This window comes from Typopeltis vanoorti, chromosome 2 (genome assembly GCF_054136105.1).
Source record: "Typopeltis vanoorti isolate ZY-2024b chromosome 2, IOZ_Tvanoo_1.0, whole genome shotgun sequence".
NCBI classification, from domain to species: Eukaryota; Metazoa; Arthropoda; class Arachnida; order Uropygi; family Thelyphonidae; genus Typopeltis; species Typopeltis vanoorti.
In genome coordinates, this window is record NC_143550.1 from 23,974,223 (window position 1) to 23,997,485 (window position 23,263).

The window sequence follows — 23,263 nt, forward strand, 5'->3', positions numbered from 1 at the left end:
GAAATGTCAGATATGAATCATGTCCTTGAAAAAACTGCCTTGTTTTTATCGACACAGTTATCAAACTTCATCAGAAGCACAATATAAACATGTATTCAAATCACTTTCTTCGAGGTTCATGCTTCGAAATTCGCAAACTTATTCCTCGTATCACTGTTGCATCATTGCCTTGTAGAGACTCCGTAGTTCAGCAGGTATAGGCATCGAGATATCGTTTGGAAAAACCTGGGGTTTGCATGCAGTCTAGGACGTAAACCTTTGAAAGGGTTTTCTCAGCTGAAGATGAGTTAGCTGGTCTTATAGGAGGTGGGATTTTCTTCTTATAAACTGATTTCTCACTTTGGCGGTCTGGCATTATCGTTAGTTAAAAAAATCGAAATAGAATTACGACCATATCCACTTTAAGGTCTTTTTTAACCGAATTATATCGCCTTAATTACACCTGCAGTCTTTAGCGAAATAGTATCTGCAACAATTACTGTCTCACTGAAAGTTTATAAAAGGGAGCGGTAAAGAAAACCAAATCAAGGCAATGGCGGAACCACGACAGAGATATCGAAATAAGTTTCCACTGAAACCTGAAGCATTTTCACCAACTCCTTAAAATGCCTTAAACCTTTCGAGCCTCAGCAATTCAAGGTTTCCTTGGTATGGCGGCTCTTCTACCGATCTGAACAAATGATGCCAACACGCTAATCCAACGTTTATACCTCGGCTGATACTGGAGATTAAGACTGCTAGAAATTCCAGTTTAACACTTTCTCTGCTGATTTATTTATTTTTTCACATTTCAAAGAAATAAAACTGTAGAATGCATTCCTAAATCTAGTATTCCGGCAGGCCTGCTATGCAGATAAAGTTGTACTCACCCTTAAAATAGCATGAACAGCAAGCACCGGAAGCCGTCTTGGGTAGGCTAAACCGCAGTGGAAGTAATAAAAGACGTTGCAATAGACATACTGATTATTTTACTAGTGTATTCGTGAGCATTTATTAGTTTCATAAAACATGTAAAAAAAAACCGGAATATTTTTATATTGCAATCCCACATCCTTTCCGTAAAATAAATGTTTATTTGAGTCATTGCAAAAAAAAAAAAAAATTCAAATATTGACCTAAAATAGTCAGGTACTTGGGTTTATTTCGGTAATATTTTAAAAACAGTCACCGATGAAGTAAGTTAATACGCCATTTAGCATGCTTAATTTAATTATTGGAAAATCATTTCTAAGCGACGTCATAATACACGAATATAAGAGTGCAGCAAAACACAATTACTCGAATATTCAAATTAATGATAGGCGAGATCCAGTACTTACATTTTCTACATTTTCAAAAATGTCAGAAATACATTGGCACTCACCCGTTATGCGAGAATTTTCTCCTCGCATCCTTATCAAGTCCATCACGCGGCTCATTTCGCGATAACTGAGATTGTAATCTCCGTTACACAACGCCAGGACAGCTAGAGGGTTGGCAGTTCTTTCTTCATGTTCGACTTGATAGATCAGTTTTTGTAGAAGATTGAGGCCATGAAAATCCCTGGGATTCCGACACATCGCCAGAAGGGCGTTGACATATAGCGACAGTTCAGTGGCTGACATTGGATTGCTTTCATTTCTAGAAAACGACAAAGCATTTTTACAGTTAATTCCTCCGTGGTATATAAGTGGGCATTTATTTATTCATAGCATTATTCTGAAATGTGAGATTTTATTTTATTTTATTATTTTATTTATTTTTTTTTTTTTTTTTTTTTTTTTTTTTTTTGGCAGGTGCGAAAGCGCTGTAACTGGGTTCAGTAGCAGGCGTGGATCGTGATTTCAATTTCGGAGCGGAATAATTTGCGAATTTTTTTAATTATAATTAAAAAATATAATTTGTTACAAGTGATTTTTTTTTTTTGCTTATATAAAAAAATAAATTTTTTAATCTTATTCACAAAAGGAGCAGGCGTAATTCCATTAGCCATAACTTTCTGAACACGGGTTTTGCTAATATAAATTTTAAAAATATGACAGTTTTTCCCCCTTTCTATATGGGAGGAGATCACCCCCTTTAAATGGATCCGTTACCGTTCAGTGGCAAAAGCACAACTAAAACTTTCTGCAATTTCTGAGTGTTTAAATGTAGGTTATGAATGAAGCCTGACTTGTCTCAAGCCAGTTGGTGTTTTTTTTGTTTTTTTTTTTTCTTCTCTGAACTGCCTAAGACATGTTACAATGAAAAAGGCTTGGATATCGGGCAGTAATTTCTAGCATGTTTCTCATGGCACATCAAGATAAGCAGTTAAAATTTGTTGCTAAGCAAAATTACTAGAATCAAATTATGAAAGGCACCAGATTCTCAGTTTAATATAATTTTAAACCTGAAACCCAGAAAAAAGGTATCTAAATATTACTTCCAAACAAATTTAGAAACAAAAATACACAACAGAATAACAGTTTTACATACATAAAAAATTGTGATGCCTGTGATGAATCGAATTATAACTTAATTATTTGCATTATTTTGCGTAAAATATGCTTCACTCACCTCAAAAGATCAACTGCTAGCTGAATTTCTAACTGTTTTGCCATTAGCTCTTTTTCTTCACGAGTACCAGTGTAGTTAGCTAAGAACAGAGATATGATGGCTCTTGGAGTATTTTCTCCCCAGCTCCAGTCGCTTCTACGTTGACTCAAGATCCAATTGACCGATTCCATTATAGCATCTTTCTTTGTTAAGAAGTTGTGATCATTATATGTTTCTGAAAAAAGGAAATGTTTATAAGCTGGAAATTAATCACAACCTAGTGGAGCTTAATATCAACTTTGCTATAAAGCACCGATGATCAAATGAAGGCCAGCAAAAAGATCAACTCATTTCGTATAAAACTTTCTACAGTATTTGCTTTTTCACACATTTTTAGTGACTGATATTCATGTAGAAAGAAACAAAAATACAGGTAAACGTAGAATCTTTCCTTTCCTATCTTTCCTAGAAAAGTAACCAGACTTTGTAAACAATCCAAAGGTATGCAAGTATGTTTTGTAATCGTATTTTTGTTTAGTGACAATTAGAATCCTTTTGTCTACAGCACATGGCGCAAAATTTTATTAGACTGTCAAATTCTAGCAGAAAAAAATTCAGTAATTTTGCCAATAAAACGGATTTATAAAGAAGGAAAGATCATTTAGCAAACAATTTTAAACCATGTATTAATTTAATAATGAAAACTACAGGGTAGCAGCATATCTATCTGACCATATAGATATTAGGTTAACACCTTATTAGTGCGTTTCACAAAATGTAAAACCGCATAAGATTTTTTCCCTCCGTCTGTATAAGTTATTTGGACTCTGATCGGATGGATTTTATGTAAATTTGGTATCCGAAAGCCTTTTAAAAATTTAGCAAACATTCCGTTCGCTGAATTCAAACAATTTGCATCTGCACAAAGAAATTTTCAATGTCAGAATTATGTACTGCAATCTGCTCAGACTGGTTGGCACTGAATAGTTTTGGATTTAGGATAAACCCGAGAATATGTCCGCGTGTTTTAGGTTTGGTCTTAATCCGATCTTTTTATTGGCAAACGAATTCAAACTTCATTTAGAACTAATTGAAAACAGGGTTTATTGAAACTGGGATGTATTAAATTTTATCAAGTTGTTTTTCAATCCACCATTTAATGGCAAAATTAAATTGTAGGCTGCTGTATAATGAAGTGTGACGGTAAATATACTGTGTGCCACCCTGCCAACTGTCTAGTTATTTGGACATTACCCCAGTTCGATTCCAATACAATAATCTGCATACCGTATAATGCAAGCCTGTCTTAATCGATCATTCTTCACAGTATTTCTAAGAGATTTTCATTTGTGTTTTAATGAAACTGCTCATACCGTAGACTGTCTTCACTCATTATCCCAATGCCGTTTCTGATTTTTTGTTGTACTGTAGGAACCTAAAATTTCTTTGTTCAGAACTACTTTAAAAAGCGGGGTTCCTTCCCACCCCTAACGTTGACACCTATAAACTGCAGTCTTCAAAGCACGATTGCTAAGACAATATCATTGGTTCTTCACTCGGAAAGATCTCCAATCTCATTTAGGATGAGACGAAAAGAACATGCTGGTTTAATCGCCTCTTTATAATTATATTTCTTGAAACTGCCTACTCACTGTATCTTTTCATTACGTGGAAGCGTCTGTGTTAGCAGCTGAGAAATATAAGCGAAGACAACATGCATGAGGAATGTTTTACGCGAAGATAAAGAAACGGGAACCTTGTAAATCGGTTGCAAGTGTAGGAAGATTGTTAACTTCAGCGACCTCGCTCAAAGCATGAGATGACAGATAGCAAAATAAATGTTGAGAGTTTATTTTTCACTTGGTTAGACTATAATAAGTTTAGTTTAATCCTTTATCCAAGTGTGAGCAAACAAAGTTTGCGCCTGAAAGTATCTTCAGGACTGGGGTAAGGTAGTGCAACATCAGGCAACTCGTTGCAAAGGTGGAGAAAGAACTCATCACTCCTATCTCAGTATCTCCCATAATGCAAAGCACATCTCCTTGCGGATATGTGTAATACTATGCATTAAGGCAAGGGCCACTACCCATACCGGTTTCGACCTTTATTGAGGTCTCGTCAGTGGGAGCCAGGCCCAGTAGTGGAGATACAAAGGCAGAAGCAATGAGAGGTCATCCTAACCTATAGGAGTTGCCAAAGGGTGTGCAACATTATTATTAAATAACTATTTAATAATAAAGTTGCATTACTTAATGCCTAATGCATAGCATTACACATATCCGCAAGGAGATGTGCTTTGCATTATGGGAGATACTGAGATAGGAGTGAGGAGATCTTTCTCCACCTTTGCAACGAGTTGCCTGGTGTTGCACCTTACCCCAGTCCTGAAGATACTTTCAGGCGCAAACTTTGTTTGCTCAGCAAAATAAATGTATTAACCGTTTTATTATTTTTTTTCAATAATTTTATAAAAGAGATGGCACTTTCCTGAAGAATGAACACAAGGAGCTTTAAAAAACTCTGCTTTTGAAAAATAATTTATTCCAACACTTAAATGCTATGACAGTATATAGAATATCTATCACTGGAACTGTCTGCGTAGTTCTAGGTGCTGAGGTACTACAAGCCTATTAATAACTGATTGGGGATTGTACTGGACTGGTATAGTACATATGCATATATGTAATACTATGCATTAAGGCAAGGGCCACTACCCATACCGGTTTCGACCTTTATTGAGGTCTCGTCAGTGGGAGCCAGGCCCAGTAGTGGAGATACAAAGGCAGAAGCAATGAGAGGTCATCCTAACCTATAGGAGTTGCCAAAGGGTGTGCAACATTATTATTAAATAACTATTTAATAATAAAGTTGCATTACTTAATGCCTAATGCATAGCATTACACATATCCGCAAGGAGATGTGCTTTGCATTATGGGAGATACTGAGATAGGAGTGAGGAGATCTTTCTCCACCTTTGCAACGAGTTGCCTGGTGTTGCACCTTACCCCAGTCCTGAAGATACTTTCAGGCGCAAACTTTGTTTGCTCAGCAAAATAAATGTATTAACCGTTTTATTATTTTTTTTCAATAATTTTATAAAAGAGATGGCACTTTCCTGAAGAATGAACACAAGGAGCTTTAAAAAACTCTGCTTTTGAAAAATAATTTATTCCAACACTTAAATGCTATGACAGTATATAGAATATCTATCACTGGAACTGTCTGCGTAGTTCTAGGTGCTGAGGTACTACAAGCCTATTAATAACTGATTGGGGATTGTACTGGACTGGTATAGTTGTACTAATGTTAGAAAAGGTTAATGCAACAAGCATGAGCGAATAACCTGGCGACAGATGAAAGCGCGACTGGAAGTGTAATTTTCAAAGCAATTTTGTTGATGCAATTTCCTCCGTACACTTATCGACCAAGCAATGCAAATAACTACTGACAGCTCAACTCCATAACGTAGGAAAATCATAAAGGGAGGAACATGTTCGATACTTAAAAGCAAGCTAACGTTTCCTTGGGATTCGAGTGTAAAGGTTATCTAAGATTTGTTTGGCTGGGATTTACGACCAAAGCAATTAACGCTAAGCCAGCTTGTTCTGGACGGTTTGCAGAATGAAAAATCGGAGTTTTCGGTGAGATTGTCTGAGATGAACTTGAAAATCCAAGTGGGGGCGCCAACTAAGTTTATATATGCAAATATATCCTCTCTTGCTTAGCTGAACTACATTTCATTCTCGCAGGGAAAATCTTGACCCAAATTTATGATATAAAATTTGGATTACATCGGATCAGCACCAAAGTATTCTGAAATAAAAAAAATTAAAAAAACGGCATTGTAAATAAGACATTTTACTGACGATATTTGCGCTGTTGACAAATTCACAATAGTAATGCCAAAAATTGTGCGACTACTGACAGTATAACATTAGGAAAAGTTCAGATAGCATAAAAATTCCTAGCTAAAATTGTGTACGCATAAAATTCATTATGACAAATGGAGCAAACTACATGACTTAGTTGCACGATAAGTAGTTCGCATAACGATAATAAATCATACAGTTCAATATACCAAAAGGCGTCTTCTCGGCGACACAGAACTGATGACTCACGGGGAGTGGAGAAATAATGAAGAATTCATGTTAGCGTTAATTTCAAAAATCGTCTACACACTTGAATCTTATTAGATCAGCAGCTTTCTGAACCTCCCCCCATTTCTCCAGTGAATAACCGTTGAAAGCCATATGTAAGCAATTTCGACGATCTGAACTTAATACACAAAAACAAATCACAAAATATTTTAATTCACGAGCGGAAAAAATCCGAATTTTAAGGAAAGCGGATTTTACATTTCAGCGATTAATTAATTATTCGATATTTGGTTTTATTTATGACAACTCAATTCAGAGGTCAGACTCTAGATTTGTGGTTTTTTATTTTTAAGATAACAAAACCTTTTCACAAAAAGTTGTAGGAGACTTAATTTCAACTTTCGATGTTTTTTTTTTTTTTTTTTTTTTTTACACAAATACTTTAATTTGCTAAGATAAGATAAATTAATATCCTATACAGTTGAGGATCACGGGGTAAGAAACGCTACACTAGATAATCCAATGAACAACAAAAACCGGAGACGTACGTTCTATCCCAATACCTGCAAACTCGAATCGTCGAAGCGCACTAACTAGCAGCAAATGCATATTGATTAACAAAGTAAAAACACCAATGGAATGACGAACGGCGTAACAGATGGGTATTTTTATAACGTGATGTCCATCCAGACCAAAACCTTAATGTTATATCTTTAAGTATCCTTATTTTCAAAATCAGTTCTGCCAGAAGGATACTGTTGTGCAAACATTGATAATAGCATCAACATACTGTATTGCTATGAAGCTTCCCTTTAAACAATCACTAACTGAAATACGTATGACTAAACCTCGCACAACATTTACAATCAAAAATGGAGCCAGTTTACAGAAATCAATGCGACTTGTTCCCGTTCCAGAAAGAAGAGTTTGAAACACGTGGTTTGGTGCTAATCCGCTGTTGTCGTGCTGCAACTTGAACAGCATTTGGGAGAACTACGCGATTCTATCTGCAATTGATTAGATTCTTTACTGAGCGACTGTACAAAAATAAACCAAAAACATCCTCGCCGGTCTAGTCAGGACTTAGATTGTAAAAGTCGCTGCTTGCTGATCACAAGATCGAACCTTGGCTCAAATCCCGTTTAGGACGCGAAGAGCTTTTTTTTTTCCCCCATCGGTCTCAGAGGGAGTGGGGAGGTTCTATTTCTCCCAGGAACTCGGTTTTTCATTCCTCAAACCAGACAAACTGTCCCGAAGAACACTTGGAATTTTGACATTTCTGATTTCCACTGGCCTCGGTTGTTTCGGCCGTAATTCTGACCAATCACAACTACCACTACAGATGAATCGCATGTAAATGTTTGTAAATCTCTACTCGGAACGAGTTTATATACCTCACTGACTTGAAAGGCTTGTTTAAAAAAACATTCTCAATTTGGATAGCAATTCATGGATGGGGTTTCAGAATTCAATTCAATGATAGGTCGGATTCTTTGAGCGAGGCCAAACTAAGATTCTAAAGTTTATCTACTGGGTCAGCAAATCGCTTCATGCTACGATACAGAAAACATTAATAAGAATAAGTGATTGTATAGCATTGGGATTCAAAGTACTAATCAAAGATGGAAACACCGCAGATTCTCAGTCAAAGAATCTTCTAGCTTCCCGATTTTTGACTTAATTATTTCCACAATTATTCTGACTAAAATAATTGTGGAGACAAAATTAACTGCAAACTTTTAACGGGCTAAAGCAGTGGTTGCAATTAGTATGCCGCCATGTTGATATTCAAGTGCCACGAGATTTTTTCTAAATATCGAAAATAGATATATCTGAACCCTGTGAAAAGATTAGTGTAACATATCGCTTCGTAAAATTAATTTCAACCTGCAGGATGAGCTTATTAAGAAATTAAGTTTACAAATAACATGTCTTATCATTGAACAGTTCTTGTATATATATTGCCAAACCAAGTTTCCAATATTTAAAGACGGATATGATTGCTGCAATTTTCCGTTACTTGTTCTGGGCGGTACTTCCCTCTTATTGCTTTTAATTATTAAAAGCAAGAAGAGGAAAGGTTGTTATGTGTTGAAGAGTATGTTTATCCATTTCGCGAATTAATAACTTAAGCACTACGCACATTCCACATTTAAACTACGAGGGTTATTAAAAACAATTGTTATAATCAAATAAAAGTTGCGGTTCGTTGTCTAAAATTTTAATAATTAATATAATATTGTGTTATAAAATTAATTTTGAAAAAACAGTTAACGATCACGATTCTTCTTTGATAATATCTTAAGAAACAGGTGGGTGTCGTAAGAATAAGTCTCTAGGAAATTCCAGTGGTTAAAAACAGGTTGGGAACCTCTGGGCTAAAGAAACATTGGTGGTAGTGCTATGCTGGCTGATGAAATGAGCACATTCCGTTTGTAAATGAGAAAATTTACAATCGGAATTATAGCAACATTGCCTATAACGTAACAATGCTTATGAAAGAAACGTGATTTTTGTACCCGAAATATTGCATTTTGTTAGTTTTTATAACATCCTAACCAATCCGAAATAACTTCCACTTATGACTTAAGTATTTGCATGATGCTTTATGCTTAAAGAATTTAAAAAAAAAAAAAATGACCAAACTCCCTGTCATGGTACTCTGTGTAACAGAAAAGCTATAATCTGCGTCAGATCATAATCTAGTCGTCAACGCCGATTGGACGGATGGGTGTATCCCTGTCTCTCTCACACACGCGTTATTCAATGGTACGGTTGTAGCTGCATTATCCTTTATCATAAACTCATGATCGATTTTAATTATGGTGAATGTTCTGCAGGTAATGAATTAAGGGGATAAACGTCTCAATTTCAGACCAAAGATACTAGACGATGGCTAAGGAAAGCATGTGAAACGAAAAGTGCTGACACATCGTGAAGCAAATAACTACGTGAATAAACACTCAAATAACTACATGGCTCGCCATGTAGTTATTTTAGTGTTTATTCCTTTGGTGTATGTTTGAAAAAAGAAATACAGCAATAGATATAACAGAAAATTACCGTTATATTATTTTCCCCATGGAATGAGTGACTATCCAATCAGAACAGTTCACGATCCACCGGGTTCCACAATTGACTGTTTAACAAGACTTGCCTACAACAACGATTAACCTCGAGCACTAGTAACTCAATGTGCAAGATATCTCAATGATGCAGCAATATGATCGGTGAAGACGTTTTAAAAGCTGTTGAAGATTATCCTAAGTAAACAGAATATCTTACACGCCATGGATTTTTTTTTGGGGGGGGGGGGAGAGCTGTAACGCCACTGGAAGATGGAATTATTCAGATTGCAAGTTGAAAGGAAAGCTACCACAACATCATAAATGTACTGAAAGAAAGTAAACCGTAAGTACAGGACGGTATTAGAATGTTTCAACAATATATTAATTTTCTCTTGTAAATTAGGTTAAAATATTAGTCCAGAAAATAATTTACAGATCGAATTGAATACCGGGTTTTCGTCACCTTGTTAAAACGTTACTTTGTGGCTAATATTTTCAAATTTTCAACAACATTAAGATTGTTTTGTCAACTTTCTAAACAAGGTCTCAGATTTTATGTAAAGGTTGACGATTGTTAATTCAGGTGGAGTCTAATACACTATGTAGTCAAGCGATCCTTAAATGTGTGGACGTGGGGGAGAGAGATCATAGATCTTGTAGTACACGCACCTTTAATGCAATCACATTTAATATTAATAGAAATTTACTTGAAAGGTTTGATGTGTTTCGCTGAAATATTAAACTGAAAATGCCCACTTTCCAGCATTTTTGTATTATCATTAGAAATTGTCGGTTAATATAACAGATCAGCAAGTTAAGGATAAGGCTCTTGTTTTTCATCAAGAACTCTCAAAAAGGATTTAATGTTTCTACAGAACACGTTTACAACTTAAGAATAACGTACTACTATCTGATTCAGTTCCAGAATGCGTACCTTTACTTAAATCGCATGACCTTCACGAAAGGGGCACATGAGTAACAACACGCCCGATGTCGGTCACGTGCTTTACGAACTAAGGCGAGTCGGCGTTTTCGATCATATTAAAGGTTGGAGTTTTCTCTATGCATTTCAAATGAAATAAGTTATCAGCCTTCTGTAAAAATGAATGACAGTGCGAGTAGTCAGAAAACTCAAGGTTAAGCCCACTCAATCTTCAGACCATATTGAAAATCTCGATTTACAGTATTTAGTACAAAAAAAAAAAAAAAAAACTTCAGTTTTACACGCTTTGATCGGCTGATATCAGAACTTATTCCTCAGTGATTCCTAGACTTAAAATTCAGGTAGGTTTATGATAGACCGAAGTTAGTATTGACCTGTAGAAATTAAAGGCATTTATGCATTTCTTGCCGAGTATACACTGCCCTTCGTTTTAGTCTCTCATTTAAAGAAAATCTGTGCTAAATCTTAATCTTGTAAGAACATGCATCAAAATAACTGAATTGTTGATAACCTAAAATTTGTAAAATCGGTAATGTTTTGAAGCCTTTATGGTTAAACATAACCCAGGTAAGTTAATTTGATTTTTCTGAGAAACGCTTGTTTCAGATGTAAATCCAGATCGGATCTGAATTTTGCAATCAGAAAATTGCTCTATTAGTAGTGAAACAAACCATTTCATGGTAATATCAAAATTTTATACACAGACTGGTTTAGTGAAATGTTGTGCACATAACTTTGAAATGTGCTCAGGTGCAATATTTGTGTAACTGTATAAGCCTGAACATAATTTCTGGACAACGAAATGAAAATGTATGCGTACTTTTTGAGATATGATACTGGAATCTGCGATCCTCAGGTAGCTAATTTTGCATTAAATGATTAAGCTATTCGTATAACTGATTTACCTTCATGATTAAGTTAGGGTTGTTAGCAAGCCGAAGCTAAAGCATTATTCTTTGTGTAATAAAACAGCACATGTGAATGAGGTCATTGCCTGATTTTACGTATAAATTACAAGGTCACGGACAAATCCTCATTAATAATTTCGATATTAAACATTTTAAAGATGTATAACTAATTCTGTACATTCACAAAAAAAAAAAAAAGGGAAATAGTAAGATAGTATATTTTGTGAAATTCATGGAGATGGATCCTGTTGCATCTTCGCTTTTGTCATCCAGTCCTAATATCCGCAGTATATTCTGTTACCAAATGGCTGCAATCAAGTCTAGTTAACCCCCCCCCCCCAAAAAAAAAAAAAAGAAAAGAAATCAGGTGAAAAGGCCAGACATCGACAAACCATTGTAACTTATGAGGTAATGGTACTGCGGCCTCATATTTCTTACATGATTATTTAAATTAAGTATTTATTATTTGATGTTTTATAGAAACGCGTGTGGTACACGTTTTTTATTTTTAAGTTTATATGTAAATTTATATATAATTTTTAAGTTTATATATGTAAGAAAGGTAATTAAATTTAATATAAATTCATCCCGCGTACTGTTCATGAACATATTCAGGGAGAATGTAAGACTAGCTACAACATTCAAATTATGTAACACAGGAACACTTTGAATATTGTAACGAGACTTTTACATTCCTTGAATACTCAATATTACAATGAGCAAAGTATATAGAGGTGATTTTAAATTCTAGTTTCCCTTACATATATTAATCGTTTTTTAAAAATACTATGAGAGGTATTTCTTGGTTGTGAACTACAGCAGTGCCTTTGCAGATGGCTAAACTGGTACCGGTATCATTAGATGACATCCTCCCTTCCGCTGTCAGGATGATATTGGTTGGTTCGTCATTTTAATATTTGCAAAAATTGGTTATTTGAACGTTCTACCTCCAAAAGGATAAATGCTGATTGGTTAGGCAAAGGAATAATGTTTAGAACAGCTTACGACGGCAGGTCTTTTTGATTAACCAGAAATGTTATCTTTGTCCGCTGGAATGGGTTTTTCGGTGAATTTCTTTCGTTACTGTGCTATTGCAGCTTGGATGGAGAGATGCTACTATTCAAGAGCTGAAGTACTTTGTTAAATGCTTTTAGTAGTTGCAACTTTATTATACTTCAATAATAACCTTATGTTTACATAAGGTCTTTATAATGAAAGTATTTAATATTTTAAGTTTATAAGGTGGTTTCTTCAGTGTTTATAATGTGAAGTGACGTTTCATCAAGTTTGGTTTATTCATGGCTTTGAAATGAATATGTAGGTACATTGGCGACAGGCACCCTAAGATAATTTATCCCCAGGATAAATCCTCTTGCTCCATTATTCATCCATTACTTTGGAGGCAGGGATCCGGTGAGCTATTACGTTAGCCCGAAAGTCTTTACTGAATGTTAACGTTTTACGCAATTAGCAAGACTAGTCCTGACATATTTGTTTAATGTATCAAGACAAAGCTGGTTGTTATAAGAAGTTGCGCTTGCGTACATAATAAGTGTGCTAAAATAGTGTAATGATATATTAACGAAGAAATTATTGTAGGATAAAGGGTATTTAATAGCCTTGTTGTGTAGTAAAACTAATAACACAAAAATGAACCTAGAAGTGTTTTTGGTATTTATAACTTAATGGTAATATTTCATTTTGCTATTAAAGTGGCCCAAATGAAACCACTATACAACATTTAAAGTCAATCTAAAATCCAGCTTTCATTAAATTCTGTTAAGACAAAAGAATTTTCTGTGAGGGTGGAATAAAATTATAACAAAATAGATCTTCAGCGTAAGACTGGTTCAAGAAAGAAAATGTCAAGTTGTAAGGGTAGTAATTGGCGTTTGTTGAGTATGTATCAGGTTCTTAACTTTCACATACATAGTTTGAAACTGTAGTTAATTTTGCCGTTATTTCCGTCAGTTTCGCATGAACTACCACGGTGCCTGTGCCAAATTTGAGATGTTCAAAGATTATATGGAATGGTGGCACTTCTGTCAAGAAGTATTTTATAAGTGGAAGCGTGTTTATGAAACGTTGATTCATTTATGTATTCCAGACATTTTGTTCTACCTGATTTAGTTAATGCAAAAGATGATTGAAATGACAAATTTCAGAGTTCGAATCTTTTCGCCAATAACCATTTTAAGACTGAAACCAAGGAACTGAACTGTGCGGTCGCGGATCTGAAATACCAGACTTGAACAAAGTAGATTTAATGTAATACACAGTGATTAACTTGGATACAGACAGATAAAACTAATTGGTGCTTGCGTATTTTTAGACGCATCTAAAAGTCAAGAATGGCAACCTCAGACATTTCGCGTAGGCTTTCACACAAATGAAAGGTATGACGAATTCGTGCAGAGCCTACTGAACTGGTATTTAAAAAAAAGCCAAAGGAGCTATACAAGATCGTGCAGAACAGGCTTTTACAAACATCCATACCCAACGTTGGATTCGAATCCACGACTTGGTTTAAGAGCGGGTATGCTATCCACTCGGCCAACCAAGCAGGCTATTTCTTCGAGTTAGTGGTATCTCCATCTTATAAACAATATTTCCCTCTTCAAGAGAAATTACTTTTACGACTATTATCTAATGCTCTTTTTATATATGCCAACATCCACACTTAAAGAATATTATAACATAGTGTTTAAATATTATGTTTAAAAATTTAACATTATCTAAATATGTAGGCGCAAGCGGTGTAGCGGTCTTCGGCTGTCATCTGATTTTTAATAAATAGGGTTTTTGTTGTTAATAATGACGTTTATACCCTTTCAATTTTACAGGAAATGAACAGCTTCCTTGAGAAAGATAGAAAAACATGTCCGTCAACCATTGGCGCGAACGACAAACACGGCAAAATCGTAAAATGTCGTGCGATAACATTTTACGTGGAGGTAAAACTTAGCTATAGACATTGCAGCATATAGTAATAACTATTTGTCACTACTTAAGAACCCTAATACTAAGTTGACAGCTTAGTATTATTCACTGTGCAGTATATAAACATTAACCTATGAGATTATGCTAATTATAATAGCATAACAATGTATCACTGCGCAGTGACAGTAGTTATGTGCAATCTGATAAACTTCAAAATAGCGGCTGTTAAAATTAAGTCTGCGTGTAATTATTCCTCATGAAGCATTTTCCTTATCCACACACACACAACGTCACTCGACATGGATTTCAACTAAAGAATGCCATGAAAATTTTCTTCATAGTGAAGGAAAGCAACCATTTGCAAATAGGTCAGATTTTTCTAATGTCTCATTATCAAATTTCATTCGAGGCTATTGGTTTTCAGCGAGACTCCTGTACTTTCAGTAATCATATAGCAGTCCCTATAACTAATGGTCTAAGGCTTAGACTCTAAGCGGTATAACTTTGCACAATTTAGTTTCCATTTGATATATTTAATAAACACTGCTGTTATCTGCTTCTTTATTCTCAAAAGTTTTTTGAACATTTCTTTAAAAATCGAATTGCAACTAATTACTAAGTCTATGATAAACATGGGACCAAAAATACGTCCCCTAAGAAAATAAAGAATACAAATCAATTATATTAAGCTTTCCGCAAGCCTAGTATTAGTAGAAGCGAAAGTAATTTGCTGAACAGAAAACGTAGTAGCGAGTTTGATACTTTTACAACATACCTGTTATACCTTCACCACACACATAAACTTCTAATAACACAACGTAAAGGGTGAAACAAACACAATTATTCATCTTGAATAGTAGGGGGGGAAATTAACAAAAAAAATCAAGAAAACACACCTCGCTCTTGAACGACATATTTATAACTTAGCTTTTATTACTAGCGCCACCTATTAATGTAAACAAAAGATGGAAAAATGCTATTTTCTTAAGCAGACGATTTAACTAGTGATAGCAAACTATGGAGTGATATCATTAATTCTTAACTACCAAAAATTATTAATGAAGTATTGATGTTCCCACTTTGTGTGGGGGATGTAGCTACTTTTTACTGTACTATTGGATGGTGCTGACAACTAAGAATAGGACTCAATTACCTGAAACTATTCAAGCAACTAATTAATATTCATTAATTTAATCTTTCACATTACTCAATGTTTCACATTACTCAAAGTTTCACATCACTCCATCCTGTTTTAGGAAACGTCAAAAGTTCGGAAAATGTCCATAATTTGTCTAGCTAACATAAAACAAAAACATTATCTCTGACATTATCCCTGTTTATTTGGCACCAACATATAAACTCTCCGGATAATATGCGATAAATCAAACGTGAAAAACTATGTTCACTACAGATGTATTTCTATGGTTTAAACAACTTTAAATTGGCAATTTTATAAATCTGTAAGTCTCAAGCTCGTCAATGATAATGGTAATAGGAAGTTTCACCATTATAAGTTTAAGTTTATTCTATGTGAAGAATTTGCTGCGTTATCGGCATTACTGACTGCCATCAAACTGTTGACGATTACCAACAAATAATTGCATCATTATTAGCTAGAATTAAATAATGTTACAACTATCTGATCTTCGTTGAGTCTGTTTTAGGGCCTGAATTATTTTAAATAAAAACTTAATTTATTTTTTGGATTTTGTGTCAGAAATCAACTAGAATTTCTTCTCTCCGTTCTCGTCTCCTTTTGATAGAACTCCATCCATCACCTTGACTTTGTAGGTGGTATTGTAACATTTTCTTAGGGATTTTCGTGTCTTCCATGGTATAGATATAATACTGCTATTGTGTTAAAATATCTTCTAACACTACGCTTTTTTTCCTACAAAGGGATTGAACGAAATTTTTATATCTAACTTTGAAGATCAATTAGCAGCCTGTCTCAAAATATTCGACCCATACAAATTCACTCGTCAGTATCGAGTGAATTTTTTACTGTTTCTATAGAACACGAGACAGTGACGAGAATATGGCAGACAACTGATGCCATCTCTTGTTACTAAATTTAACTGAAATTACTGTGTGGAATTGGCAAGTTTCTACTATCGATTTTTTTTTTCTCAGTTTCATAGTGAAAAACCACAGTCTGTTCCTAGATAGTCTACTTACTTGAGTTAGACTAACTCGAGAACCGGCTGAAAGCCTAGGAATGTTGGTGACCAATCGAACCTGTACATCATTCTTCTCCTGATTTACCATATAGAAGCTACCACCATCCCTGCGCAATGACAATTAGTCTAATCTAATATCTAGTCTGTGTATTTCTAGTCTTATTCATTACTAAAAATAATCACAGAATGTTCTGTTCCTTAACTTCGTTAAAAATTAATTAATTAACATTTCCAAGTCTGGCGATACTTGATGATTGCAGAATTAATACATTTCCTCGTTCCTCAAATTCAAAAAAAGAAAATTATATATTTTTTTCTTTTAAAACTCAGTACAACGGTCGGACCACTTCTGTTTATTTTTTTTTTTGCTTGCTCCTTTTCTAGGATTGTGATATTTTATATCACAATCCTAGATTTTTTTTATGTAATTTTTATATTTGTGAAAAAATATTTTCACAAAGGATTGTGAAACGTTTCGCAAAAAATTATTCATGAAAATCTGCAAACGATAAGATATTGCCACAAAATATTCTTTATTAATTCGTTATCGAGTAAAAAAAATCGAAGAAAGAAAGGGAAAAGAAATAAACTAATCATACTTCTGATGCAAAAGTTCTTCTGTCGTCCAACGTGCACAAATTGGTCAAGTTTTCCAAAGGAATCAAAAATTTTTGGTTCTGAACATAACTTATCCATTTTTGAGTCAAACTAGATTTGGTGTCTTAAAACTTTCTGGTTTTATTAGTACTCTTCCTTTTTAATTAATCATCTCCATATCTGTATTATCAGTTCGATTCCTTTCTTTTATTTCTCATCTTCTCATATCGAATTTCAATTTTTATTATTATTTTATTTTATTTTAATTCTAGTGCTTTCAGAATTACTCCTGCACATATATTGGATGAATCTGTTTAATTTGAAACACTATAAACACAGTAAAGTTAATGCAATTAAATTATAAATTTGAGGCAGGCTAATATCAACATGCATATTTGGACATTGGGTAAAGTGGTTGCTAGCTAATTTCACAATATTTATTAGCTGTTAACATGTAATCTTTGTATATTCTCAAGACGACTGAATGCATATGCGAAATGAAATTTTGTCATTGTTTCTTGATGATATTTTTCTATCCCCTACAAGCCTCTGTGCTCATGAAAACTGGAGATAACTATATAACATATCCTTTGATGGAATCGAGATGAAAAAAGCCATGTTCTTACCAAACAATATTAGAGCTAATTCCGCTTTAAAATCGGGACATTATCCGGGTCACTGCTTGTAAAAAAAAGTTAGAAACAATAGCATTCAATGCTACTGTTTCGATGAAAATGTACTGGATTTTTGGATGGAGTATAGTTTCGGTTTGTTGTAGTCTTCTTTGTAGACTACGATGAAATTACTGATTGATGTGCTAACCCAAACTCTAGTCATCGCACAAGAAGCGATGAGGAAATTGTGATTCATATGTCAAGGTGACATTGGAAATGAAGAATAACGAGAGAATAGACAAAAATCCCGAAATATGCAAAGCGATAAATAACCCTCGATGAATTAGATGGAGGAACATAGCGACTGTAGTGACTTTAGCATATTTTATCTAGCGGGTTAATAATCGCCAGTTTTCCAACGCGATCTTCAAATCGCATGAAACCAATTTAAAAATTTATAAGTGGTTTGATTCCTCAGCATTTTTGAAGTGATTTTTTGTCATTAAAAAAGAGGGCGTGAGAGAGAGAGAGAGAACTCCATGTACCTAACCATGAAATCTTAAGTTAAATGACCTATCCTGCTTCGATTTCATGACGTTTTTTCCAAAATAGTCGATAAAATAATATAAAATCGGTTATTGTGCGAATATTCACATCATATACCACACTAACAGAAAGGTTTTTGTCATTTTAAATTGGCACTTTTTTTTTTTTTCATTTTGACGCTTTATGCAGACAATCTTCTCGAGAAGGCTCAGTTTACACTTCATAAATTAAATATAAAAATCTTGTATTGTAATGAATGTGGTATAACAACATTCTACCAGATTTACGTTATGCACATACAATGTGGTAAGAGCGAGACGTTGGTTGAGGCTGGACTGTGAATAAAAGTCGATCAGTAAACGCAGTTGTTTTAACAGATTTACAGGACGTGGAGTGAAAGAAATCAGTTCGGTGTCTTTTTTATGTGCAAAAGAAATTTATTGTAAATGAACTCATTATAAAATTGAAATCACAGCGAATAATAGCAAAATCATAGTATTTTAAAGCGGTATCAATTTTGGATTTCACAATTTCTTCAGCTGATGCAAGGAAGCTTGGATTTTTAACTCTGCATTTCAGAAAAAAATCACCATAGAATACATGCGTCGGAGTGCGGCATCATTCGTCTTTGGAAAATATAAACTCGTAGAGGATTTATTAAGTTTATGGAACTGTAAAGAGCACTGTGTGGTGAGGGTGATGTCATATTTGGAGGTCCAGAGTTTGCATCAGGTTTTGCATTTCAGAACCAATTAAACATTCTAGAAGAATCTAATCCTAATTAACCAAAATAATATAACCATTTTTTCAGAAACATAATTTATTTTAACGTGAATGTACGCGTATTAATCCTCCATCTTTCGAGAGCATTCTCTCATTTTTTTAACACATTCTTTATTCACTCAGTTTTGCTATCGTTGAGTGGGACGCTGCATTCAGACTCTGTTTAAGTTTTTACTCCAATGTAGGAGCTCTTCATCAACAGTTTGTTACAGTTTCTTGTCCGCAATTGCAGATAGGTAGGAGCGGCATGATGGGGAAGAGCAGTTTAGCCAAATGATGAAACTGCATCCCTTATGAGACAGCGCATTGTCATAGAGAAAGAATCTCACTCATACTTATTGTGGGCTGAAGTTACAGATGCGTATTTTCGTTGCTTTTTTTCAATTTCTGCAACATCTCCACGTACTGTTCTGAATGGACCATGTATTGTTTAGAACTGATTGCGATGTTTATCTCCAAAATGTCTAGACTCACTTTTTCTCAGAACAAGGTTGCTGTAACTTGCCCACAAGAAGCTCCCATTTGGATATCTTCTTGCTCCGTGAATTGAGTTTGTCATTCCATTGATTCTCTTCGTTTTAGGATCGTAATCTTGAAGTCATATTTTGTGACAGGAAAGCCTCCCCCTCGTTCTCGTAGTGCTTTAGATGTTCACTACAGATGCATTACCGTGATGCTTTGTGTTCTTCGCTCAGCATTTTCGGAATCCACTTTGCCGTAGCCATGCTCATTAATAATGTCATCACCTATACCGATTACCTTCAGAGCAAGCTGTGATGCGCTACTTCTTATTGATCAGTGCATCATTGCGAAGCTTGTGGTCTATTGTCACTGCTGTCTCCGACCACAGCTTTTAAACTTGTCTCTGACCTCGGTATCATCAATCTTAAAGTGCCTGATCCAGTGTCTAGCTGCACTTACGTCAACAGTATTGGCTCCATCAACGGGATGAATTTCCATCGGACTCGCATCTTCCACAGTAAGGAGTGTCACCACGAACTACTTCGTACGTGCATGAATAACATCTGCCATTTTGAACTACTTGTGTGCTGCACTCATATGACAGATCGCAGCGCCACTTGCTGTGGTGGAGCTAGACACGTCCACTGAATGGAGGTTCTGCATTCAGTGGACGTGTAATACTTTCAGCCTCGCCTAAGTCGAAAAAAAAACAAATAGGAGCCATTACTTTCGTACCATTCCTCATATACTCGACTGAGATTTCGTTCCTTCAGAGATAATTCCAACAAACCAAAAAAAAAAAAAATCTTTTAGTCTGTCGCTTGCATCAGATATCAGCTATCTTGAAAATCCTCCCCCCCCCCCAAAAAAGTAGTAGTAACTGGAATTGAACCCATGTCTTTCTTCCGCTGATAGACATCATGGAAAATAACAAAGTACGCGCGCCATTGAATTTCTGTTTTGTTTCTTATCGCCTTTTCCGCCTCTCCTCGGCTACGTCTGGAGGTAGCATTGATTGAAGCCTCGCAGGCATTCATCGAAGCTGACCATGTTGTGCATTTTATTTTTTGAATGATGAAAAAACATAGCTCCGTCATTCTGTTGCAAAGCTGAGGCAATAATCCAAAGAGTGTCACAGAAAATGCATCCCTTCAAGAGTAAAGGCATTATTTGTGCTGAAATCATAGTTGTTGTGTTCCATTTAAAAAAATGCTTGAAGTTGCTGCTGTTGTATCAAATTATTAGTCACCGCTCTCTCGACATCGCTTTAAAAATGTAACTACCTGAATTACTCTTTAAGCAATAAACCAGTAATTGTTGTTTTCTTTAGACACATTTCTGCAGATGAATGTAGTTTTTGTTGTTATTTTAATATTGCCAGAAAATTATCAACTCTTCTTCAAAAGCTTCACAGTTAGTCTTCCAGAGTGGTAATGTTTTGAAGAAAAGAACGCCGAAGAACGACAACAATATTGTTCTGCGCGTAACCGCAAGCATTTTCAAGCTTTGTCACCTACAAATACCTACAACCAGCCGGCCTGGTAGGTCGAGTGGTTAGCGTAACCGCTCTCCAGCCAAAGGGCTGAAGGTTCGAATCCCGCTGTGGGCATGGATGTTTGTGATTGTCTGTGAAAGTACTAGTGGTGGTAGTCGGCGGTAGATGGCTTTGGTGTCAGATGATGAAAGTTGGTGGAGTAGTGAGCCGAAGAGTTGTAGAGTAGATGCCCTCCCCGATGAGTCTTTGGACTCCGTGGAGGTGTGATGTAATAATAAAATTAAGTGCAAGTCTGTTCTTAAATTCTCGTGAATCGTATTTAAATTTAAAAAAGAATAATAATAATGTTCTTTGGTCCAGCATCTCACATTTCTACCATTTTCTCCATTTGGAGCAACACAAACATCGCCAAGAGGGAAGATATTGGCAAACGAACTTCATTAGTTGTTATCGTTACGTACTGTGTTTATCTCAATAGTTACGGGCAATTAATTGCTTTTAATTATATCTCTGATTTAAAAAATAAATCTTTTAATGCCTTTATTCCCCAACTGAAGACGGAACTCTTTCATCTTTAACCAAGTTTTTGGAAATCGGTAGGCAGATGGTATTCACTTTTAGGAGTGAATGATAGTTGAATTCATGACTGCTACTACTCAAGTTTCTGACAATGATGACTTATAAGAAATGTCTAAGTCTTCTAAGAAAATCTAATCCGCTTAATTTTTCCACAAAATGTTGTAAATGTATCTTGCAGTAGTACAGTGGGTGAGTTAATGATTAAATACTTCGGACATCCTACGTATATGCGTTAAATTTCGATTTTGTAGTCTTTCTCTTCTGTTTAACTACTCCAAACTGAACTAATAGTTTTGGAAGTCAAACAGTAACACCGTGTTATTATTAAAACGATTCTGTGTTTTAATGGTTGTGCTTAACCGCAAACTATAAAGGAGCTCATTGAAATGGATAATGTTCGCTCTAGAGCTTATAGATAGTCACGTTGATGGGGATGTTTAGGGGGTATAAAAAATGGAGGATCGTGGATGAAGTAATCCATTATTCCTAAATTATATATAATAGCAAAAACAACTGTATTTAGTATGTGTCGTGCTGGTCAAAGGTAATAATATATTAATAAATAATGCTATTTTGTTTCGTGAAAAAATATACTGCTTTTATCTCTTTAATATATTCAAATTTCTTTAAATTTCCAAATATATAGCACTTCACTTTATATCCCAGTTCTTCTTGCAATGGCGATGAAGTGTTGTTATAGCTCACTGCAGAATATCGATCAGTAGATTAAATAACTCACGGGGAGAGATATTTGCAATGCAATGTGTGCAACAGAATATTACATCGCCACCATATCTTTCTAACAGGAACAGTTCGTGAGCCTTTTGCTTAGTTCATTGATTTTCAAATGGAATTTGAATACGTGGAGTAACGCAATCTATAATGCACTAAATATTGATTATGCCTTGAGAGAACAAGGGTTTTAACATAGTATTCAAGTTTTAAAAAACTGATTAGATTATAATCGATTTGCAATAATAAAAGCAGATTTGGAGACATTACTCATTGATGTCAGCACTCTACATCCTATTAAAAATTTAAACAAAAATAAATTTTTGTGATAAGAAAAATGTAAAAAATAAATTCATCTTAGAACATCCGCAGTGCTTTTGTTATTAAATCACTCTCATACATATTTTGCTGTTTTAAAATTTAAATAAGATTTCTTTCCATCTAAGACTGCTTATTATGAATATAGACATTGCATTCGGATAAATCTTATTATATTTCTAGTGAAGTCGTAAATAGCATATTTGTTTTAGAATGTTTCGCATTTTCAGTCTCATGTATTTTCCACGATGCATTTATTCCTGTGTTGTTTTGAAATAATTCGAAGTGATCAATATAAAAATTACTTCCAATAAAGCACTAAGACTGATATTTTGCATCAGACACCACCAAGCAACAATAGCTCGATATACTCTAATTATTCTAATTTAGGAGGCTTGTCTATTTGCAGTCCTCTCCAAAATTCTTATCTATTTCCCCTCATCAGAAATTCTACAGTTTCACCTGGAACTCACCTTATAAACTAGGA

At 34.9% G+C, this 23,263-nt stretch overlaps 1 protein-coding gene across 1 annotated transcript in view; it reads right to left on the reverse strand.

The window, feature by feature from the left end:
- LOC150108876 (uncharacterized protein CG3556-like) overlaps positions 1–15,337 on the reverse strand; it is a 68,537-nt gene extending 53,200 nt beyond the window's left edge. The window contains exons 1-3 of the mRNA XM_090404031.1: positions 15,246–15,337; positions 2,536–2,749; positions 1,364–1,620 (exon numbers count right to left, since the gene is read on the reverse strand). Coding sequence (XP_090260157.1) covers positions 1,364–1,620; positions 2,536–2,749; positions 15,246–15,318 — 544 coding nt within the window. The 5' untranslated portion in view covers positions 15,319–15,337. The remainder of the gene's footprint in view (positions 1–1,363; positions 1,621–2,535; positions 2,750–15,245) is intronic.
- Positions 15,338–23,263: the final 7,926 nt, after the last annotated feature.